The sequence below is a fragment of the Nerophis ophidion genome, linkage group LG24, assembly GCF_033978795.1.
Source record: "Nerophis ophidion isolate RoL-2023_Sa linkage group LG24, RoL_Noph_v1.0, whole genome shotgun sequence".
Taxonomy (NCBI): Eukaryota; Metazoa; Chordata; class Actinopteri; order Syngnathiformes; family Syngnathidae; genus Nerophis; species Nerophis ophidion.
This window is the reverse complement of record NC_084634.1, coordinates 5840585-5849575: the sequence shown is the minus strand read 5'-3', so window position 1 is coordinate 5849575 and position 8991 is coordinate 5840585. Positions and strand designations below refer to the sequence as shown.

General features: G+C 43.7%; 1 protein-coding gene across 1 annotated transcript in view; it reads left to right on the top strand.

Moving 5' to 3' along the window:
• Nucleotides 1–19: 19 nt before the first annotated feature.
• LOC133542535 (gastrula zinc finger protein XlCGF48.2-like) overlaps nucleotides 20–8991 on the top strand; it is an 18667-nt gene continuing 9695 nt past the window's right edge. The window contains exons 1-2 of the mRNA XM_061886758.1: nucleotides 20–139; nucleotides 8880–8951. Of these exons, the coding sequence (XP_061742742.1) occupies nucleotides 8893–8951 (59 nt within the window). The 5' untranslated portion in view covers nucleotides 20–139; nucleotides 8880–8892. The remainder of the gene's footprint in view (nucleotides 140–8879; nucleotides 8952–8991) is intronic.

Sequence of the window (8991 nt, the reverse complement as noted above, 5' to 3'; positions counted from 1 at the left end):
TGGCCAAACACGTGTTTCACTGGGACAATAGTGAGTGGTGCACACTTCCTTCGCCCGGCCACAGAACAACAAAAAGAGTTGCTGGTGTAACAATAGGAAGAATATATTCCACTCCTCTCTTGTACACGCGGCTTATGAGGTAATATACATTATATATTTTCATATTATTTATCTTATTTACCTGATATGTTATTCGGAACTATCGTGCTAGCGTTAGCCCGCTAGCACGCCTTTGTAGCAAATGGTAGTGTGTTTTTTTGAGGAGTGTATTTTATATGTTCTCTAAGAGAATTATATTGACTCATTTAATACTTTAACTGTTTTTTTTGTTGTATCTTACAGTCACGCTTAACATCATTAAATATTTGTTACCAGAAAGGAACGAACGTCTCGTAATTTAAATCTGGAATAAGTCACATGGTATAATAATAAAAATAATAATACATTTTATTTGGTGTAGCGCTTTTCAGTGTACTCAAAGACGCTTTACAGGATAAAAAATACAATTATTAAAATATTATTACTATGACAGTGTGAAATAATGTATTACACTTACATTGCAGTAGTCTACTTTGTGTTGGTTCCGACTTTATTAGCAATAAATACAAATCATGTTGTGGGGGCGTGGTTGGTGGCGGGGCGTGGTCGGGGCGTGGTTAATAGTCAAATATATAATATATATAAGAAATACTTGACTTTCAGTGAATTCTAGCTATATATGTATATATTTTTTATATTATATATATATATATACATATATATATATATATATGTATGTATATATATATATATATATATATATATATATATATATATATATATATATATATATATATATATATTATTTAGTATTTAGTGACACAGTATCAATACAGTTTTGCAATGTGTCGAAACGATACATGAAGCCTCATCCACCATCACTAATATATATATATATATATATATATATAAACGATACATGAAGCCTCATCCACCATCACTAATATATATATATATATATATATATATATATATATATATATATATATATATATATATATTAGTGATGGTGGATGAGGCTTCATGTATCGTTTCGACACATTGCAAAACTGTATTGATACTGTGTCACTAAATACTGACATCTGCTGGACGTTAAAAATCCCTACAGGCAACCTATGGACCGACTCAACTGACACTGATTTTATGACCTAGTATATACAGTAATATTAATCAAGTCATTGTATTTCCATCCATCCATTTCTACCGCTTATTCCCTTTTGGGGTCGGGGGGGCGCTGGTGCCTATCTCAGCTACAATCGGGCGGAAGGCGGCGTACACCCTGGACAAGTCGCCACCTCCTCGCAGGGCCAACACAGATAGACAGACAACATTCACACTCACATTCACACACTAGGAGAAAACTTGTCCGGCACAGCGCCCCCATAGGCGGCCATGCACCCAGGACCGAGCCCCTGTTGCTCAGGCCCTGGAAGCCCCAAGCGGCTGGGTTGAATTAGGTCTAGGATTTTTTTTTTTTTTTTTTTTTGCTGCTGACCCTCAGCTAGTAGCACCAATCTCTTAGTTCAGGGGTGTCAAACTCAAATACAGAGTGGGCCAAAATTTCAAACTGAACAAAGCCGCAGGCCAAGGTTGAACATACATCCATCCATCCATCATCTTCCGCTTATCCGAGGTCGGGTCGCGGTGGCAACAGCCTAAGCAGGGAAACCCAGACTTCCCTCTCCCCAGCCACTTCGTCTAGCTCTTCCGGGGGATCCCGAGGCGTTCCCAGGCCAGCCGGGAGACATAGTCTTTCCAACGTGTCCTGGGTCTTCCCCGTGGCCTCCTACCGGTTGGACGTGCCCTAAACACCTCCCTAGGGAGGCGTTCGGGAAGCATCCTGACCAGATGCCCGAACCACCTCATCTGGCTCCTCTCGATGTGAAGGAGCAGCGGCTTTACTTTGAGTTCCTCCCGGATGGCAGAGCTTCTCACCCTATCTCTAAGGGAGAGCCCCGCCACACGGCGGAGGAAACTCATTTCGGCCGCTTGTACCCGTGATCTTATCCTTTCGGTCATGACCCAAAGCTCATGACCATAGGTGAGGATGGGGACGTAGATCGACCGGTAAATTGAGAGCTTTGCCTTCCGGCTCAGCTCCTTCTTCACCACAACGGATCGGTACAACGTCCGCATTACTGAAGACGCCGCACCGATCCGCCTGTCGATCTCACGATCCACTCTTCCCTCACTCGTGAACAAGACTCCTAGGCACTTGAACTCCTCCACTTGGGGCAGGGTCTCCTCCCCAACCCGGAGATGGCACTCCACCCTTTTCCGGGCGAGAACCATGGACTCGGACTTGGAGGTGCTGATTCTCATTCCGGTCGCTTCACACTCGGCTGCGAACCGATCCAGCGAGAGCTGAAGATCCCGGTCAGATGAAGCCATCAAGACCACATCATCTGCAAAAAGCAGAGACCTAATCCTGCGGTTACCAAACCGGAACCCCTCAACGCCTTGACTGTGCCTAGAAATTCTGTCCATAAAAGTTATGAACAGAATCGGTGACAAAGGACAGCCTTGGCGGAGTCCAACCCTCACTGGAAATGTGTTCGACTTACTGCCGGCAATGCGGACCAAGCTCTGACACTGATCATACAGGGAGCGGACCGCCACAATAAGACAGTCCGATACCCCATACTCTCTGAGCACTCCCCACAGGACTTCCCGAGGGACATGGTCGAATGCCTTCTCCAAGTCCACAAAGCACATGTAGACTGGTTGGGCAAACTCCCATGCACCCTCAAGAACCCTGCCGAGAGTATAGAGCTGGTCCACAGTTCCACGACCAGGACGAAAACCACACTGTTCCTCCTGAATCCGAGGTTCGACTATCCGACGTAGCCTCCTCTCCAGTACACCTGAATAAACCTTACCGGGAAGGCTGAGGAGTGTGATCCCACGATAGTTGGAACACACCCTCCGGTCCCCCTTCTTAAAGAGAGGAACCACCACCCCGGTCTGCCAATCCAGAGGTACTGCCCCCGATGTCCACGCGATGCTGCAAAGTCTTGTCAACCAAGACAGCCCCACAGCATCCAGAGCCTTAAGGAACTCCAGGCGGATCTCGTCCACCCCTGGGGCCTTGCCACCGAGGAGCTTTTTAACTACCTCAGCGACCTCAGCCCCAGAAATAGGACAGTCCACCACAGATTCCCCAGGCACTGCTTCCTCATAGGAAGACGTGTTGGTGGGATTGAGGAGGTCTTCGAAGTATTCCTTCCACCTATCCACAACATCCGCAGTCGAGGTCAGCAGAACACCGTCCGCACCATACACGGTGTTGATAGTGCACTGCTTCCCCTTCCTGAGGCGGCGGACGGTGGTCCAGAATCGCTTCGAAGCCGTCCGGAAGTCGTTTTCCATGGCTTCCCCGAACTCTTCCCATGTCCGAGTTTTTGCCTTCGCGACCGCTGAAGCTGCACACCGCTTGGCCTGTCGGTACCTGTCCACTGCCTCCGGAGTCCTATGAGCCAAAAGGACCCGATAGGACTCCTTCTTCAGCTTGACGGCATCCCTCACCGCTGGTGTCCACCAAGGGGTTTTAGGATTGCCGCCCCGACAGGCATCAACTACCTTGCGGCCACAGCTCCGATCTGCCGCCTCGACAATAGAGGTGCGGAACAAATCATTATTGTGGCCACCAGGTGTGGTAGAATGTCCGATTGCTATTGCAAAAGCATCCGCCCTGTTAAACCTTGGCGAGAATGAGGACTCAGGTGCAGACACAGGCTTTATTTAACAGTTTTCTTTGAAATCTCTTTGAACAGAGTGATTAAAGCAAAGCGGCTATAGAATCTATGATAACAAAAGACATATAAGCAAAACGCAATAAACAGAAAATCACTCCATAGAGAGGAAAAAGGCAATGGCAAAACTACACATGAATATGATTAAAAAAAAGAAAAACAATCTATGATTAGCGAAAAGAGGTAAATCACTCACGCAGAGGAGACAAGAAACTTTAAACAGAAAGTACGCTATAAAAGGCTTAGATAACGACAAAGTAAAGCGCTGAAATTAAACACACAAAATTCTTGACCAGAACTTTGATCACATTACTCCCAAAGCCCCAAAAAAGTCTGCGGGCTATAGAGCTTTTTCATTTCGGGCTCCAGTACTCTGGAATGCCCTCCCGGTAACAGTTCGAGATGCTACCTCAGTAGAAGCATTTAAGTCTCACCTTAAAACTCATTTGTATACTCTAGCCTTTAAATAGACTCCCTTTTTAGACCAGTTGATCTGCCGTTTCTTTTCTTTTTCTCCTATGTCCCACTCTCCCTTGTGGAGGGGGTCGGATCCGGTGGCCATGTACTGCTTGCCTGTGTATCGGCTGGGGACATCTCTGCGCTGCTGATCCGCCTCCGCTTGGGATGGTTTCCTGCTGGCTCCGCTGTGAACGGGACTCTCGCTGCTGTGTTGGATCCGCTTTGGACTGGACTCTTGCGACTGTGTTGGATCCATTATGGATTGAACTTTCACAGTATCATCTTAGACCCGCTTGACATCCATTGCTTTCCTCCTCTCCAAGGTTCTCATAGTCATCATTGTCACCGACATCCCACTGGGTGTGAGTTTTCCTTGCCCTTATGTGGGCCTACCGAGGATGTCGTAGTGGTTTGTGCAGCCCTTTGAGACACTAGTGATTTAGGGCTATATAAGCAAACATTGATTGATTGATTAAACTTTAGGAAACAAAATCACTCTTTCTCAGAGGAAACAAAGAAATCAATAAATAAGGCAAGGAAATACTTAGCAAACGTGATTCAAGGCTGTGGACAAGGCTGGAGGCACATAGCAAGACGATATACTCTGGCACAAGACATTTATACACATGAGGGAGATTGACACAGGTGGGCACAATCAGGCCATCAGGAGAGACAGACCCATGAAACAGGAGGAAGGGCAAGTGACCTGAAACGAGAGGGAGAGTTAACCTTTCAAAATAAAACAGGAAATGACAAGACAACATGAAACCAGACAATACTTCACCCAGGTGTGACACGCCCTAAGGCAGGGGTAGGGAACCTATGGCTCTAGAGCCAGATGTGGCTCTTTTGATGACTGCATCTGGCTCTCAGATAAATCTTAGCTGACATTGCTTATCGCGATACTTATGAATAATTTCGCTGGTAATCACAGTGCTAAAAATAACGTACAAAATATAAAACATTCTCATGCATTTAAATCCATCCATCCGTTTTCTACCGCACCTGTTCAAGAAGTCGCATTAATGGTAAGAAGTATTTTATGTCACGGTGGTGGGGGTGGGGTCGTTCTCCCAGGAAGGAAAACGGACTACTCGGGACATGGCATTTAGGTAAAAACATGATTTCATCTTAACTAAAAAAAATATACAAACAAAAATCGCTCACAGCGGAGGCACAACTTGGGCTAAGGAACAAAGTTAACGCATAAACAGACTAAGAAAATAAATGAAACAAAACTTACTTGGCATGGCATGAAGCACGAAACTATGGCAAGGCATGAAACAAGTCAGCACAGGGCGACTGACTGGCAAAGACGAGCTTAAATACTGCCTCTGATTAGTGCTCGGGAAGCAAGTGAGCAGGCATTTTGTCCACCATAGACAGGTGGACAAAATGAGTAACCAAGGAAACCAGACAATGGAGTGGAAAAAAACAGGAACTTAAAGACTCCGAAGGATGAAGAGCACATGGCCAAACAAAAACATGATCAACAGACATGATATTTTATTTATTATTGGTTAGCTTCAGAATAACAATGTTATTAAAAAGAATAAGAGACTTATTATACTCTAAAAATGTTGGTCTTACTTAAAAATGCACGCATTTAGTTTTATTCAGTGTTAAAAAAATACGATATGGCTCTCACGGAAATACATTTTGAAATATTTGGCTTTCATGGCTCTCTCGGCCAAAAAGGTTCCCGACCCCCGCCCAAAGGTTAGTGTTTTTCTAGCATTTGTGTCAATATTAATATAAGCATATTTTGTCGCGTTCACTATATCGAATAATTTACATAAAATGTAGGGTTGATATCGCTAAGGGGTCCCCTACCCTAATACCACCCTCCAGTGGTCCACAGAGGCTGAAAAGACTTTCATTGACCTCAAACATGACCTGACTTCCGCTTCTGCTCTTAATGCACTTGACTATCAGCTGACCTTTTTCTGAGATGTTTCTGAAAGTGATAGTACTACAAACACAGTCCCTTTTTTCAGAAACAGAAGGGGGGAGGAGGTGAGGGTGGATTCAGACTCCTTACAACAAAATCGACAATCATCCGACTCTGACACATTCCATAGTTTTAATATTTTTCCGTGGGTAAGAAGTTATAACTACATTTAATTTGAAAATAACGATTTTGCACATCGATAGTAGTTTGGTAGGTTAATTTGGAATATTGAGGAGGTGAGGGTGGATCGTGTATAGTTTTTGATTTCATTGATATGATCAATCCGGTACAAGAGAAAAGGTACTTGCTGACTTGCGTTGGTTGGCCGGAAGCAACCCCAACCTCAAAAGAGGATGCAAAATCGGTAATTAAATAGCTTGTTAATGACCTAATTCCCCGACATTGTTTCCCCATTTTAAAAATGCTCACTTAGCCTTTGTTTAAAAGGCCCTCGGACTAGAACACAGGTTTGGTTCGGTGTACCATCCTCAGTCCCAAGGTACGGTCAAGAGAATGAATCAAAACATCAAAACAAATTCGCTAAAATCTGTTCACAGACCAAATTGAATTGGATTGACATGTTGTCATTAGCATTAATGATCATTCGAATGTCCATGAACAAAACAGTTTTTTCCACTCTATGAACTGCATACAAGTCAGCCCTTACCAGGACCAGCAGCTCCCTTGGAAGGAGCAATCAGCGTGAGACCAAAATGGTATATTTACAAAACGCAGAATTTATGTGCGGCGGCGGCGATGACCAAGAAGAACGCGGAGTTGGAATATACTTACAACACTTTATGTACATATTTATATCATATTTACATATTTATATAATATGTAACTACAACCCCCATTCACAGACAGAGTCCCATTGCTTTTATGAGCGTTCAAGCGAGTCAAAAGCCGGAAAAAATATATATATATATTTATTTTATTTTATTTGTGGCGGCCGTAATTTTTCGTGGCGGGCCGCCACAAATAAATGAATGTGTGGGAAGCCCTGGTTTGAGTTGTGTTAGGGTGCGGATGTTCTCCCAAAATGTGTTTGTCATTCTTGTTTGGTGTGGGTTCAAAGTCTGGCGCATATTTGTAACCGTGTTAAAGTTGTTTATCCGGCCACCCTCAGTGTGACCTGTATGGCTGCTGACCAAGTACGTCTTGCAGCCACTTACGTTGTTCTGCACAAGTCTCAAACAGCATGTCACAGAGCCCTCACCTTGGTTGTGTGATGTGAAATCGTGCGCGATGACATTTTGTAGAGCAGTAGCTCTCTTTATTAGGGCACGCGGTCCCCTGGGGGTACTTGAAGGTATGCCAAGGGACAAGTGAGATTTATTAAAAACATTCTAAAAAATCGCAGAAATGGGCTTCACGGTGGCAGAGGGGTTAGTGCGTCTGCCTCACAATACGAAGTTCCTGCAGTCCTGGGTTCAGATCCAGGCTCGGGATCTTTCTGTGTGGAGTTTGCATGTTCTCCCCGTGAATGCGTGGGTTCCCTCCGGGTACTCCGGCTTCCTCCCACTTCCAAAGACATGCACCTGGGGATAGGTTGATTGGCAACACTAAATTGGCCCTAGTGTGTGAATGTTGTCTGTCTATCTGTGTTGGCCCTGCGATGAGGTGGCGACTTGTCCAGGGTGTACCCTGCCTTCCGCCCGATTGTAGCTGAGATAGGCGCCAGCGCCCCCCGCGACCCCGAAAGGGAATAAGCGGTAGAAAATGAATGGAAATCGCAGAAATTCATAAATCCTTTATAAATATATTTATCGAACAATACTTCAACAAAATATAAATGTAAGTTCATAAACTGTGAAAAAAAAAATACAACAATCCAACATTCAGTGAGGACAGCTAGAATTTTTATGGACATTTTTTTTGTGAAGAAATGTTTAGAAGTAAGTTGATGAATCCAGATGGATCTCTATTACAATCCCCAAAGAGAGCACTTTATGTTGATGATTACTTCTATGTGTAGAAATCTTTATTTGTAATTGAATCACTTGTTTATTTTTCAACACGTTTTTTAGTTATTTTTATATCTTTTTTTCCCAAATAGTTCAAGAAAGACCACTACAAATAAGCAATATTTTGCACTGTCATACAATTTAATAAATCAGAAACTGGTGACATAGTGCTGTATTTTACTTCTTTATCTCTTTTTTTTTTTCCAACCAAAAATGCTTTGCTCTGATTAGGGGGTACTTGAATTAAAAAAATGTTCACAGGGGGTACATCACTGAAAAAAGGTCGAGAACCACTGTCGTTAAAGGCAGTGCAGTCACGGCAGCCCTTAAAGGCCTACTGAAAGCCACTACTACCGACCACACAGTCTGATAGTTTATATATCAATGATGAAATATTAACATTGCAACATTTAGTTTACTAAATTGCAATTTTAAATTTCCCGGGAGTTTCTTGTTGAAAACGTCGTGGAATGATGACGTGTACGCGTGACGTCACGGACTGTTAGGAAATATTAGTGCTGCGCACACACACAGCTAAAAGTCGTCTGCTTTGACCGCATAATTACACAGTATTTTGGACATCTGCGTTGCTGAATCTTTTGCAATTTGTTCAATTAATAATGGAGAAGTCAAAGTACAAAGATGGAGTTGGGAAGCTTTAGCCTTTAGCCACACAAACACACGGTGATTCCTTGTTTGAAATTCCCGCAGGTGAAGCTTTCCTATGGATCAGAGCGGTCAAGCGAACATGGATCCCGACCAAATGTCAACCAGCAGTTATCCGTGAGAAAATTGTGGTTAAAAAGTTGCCATTTACCGGAGA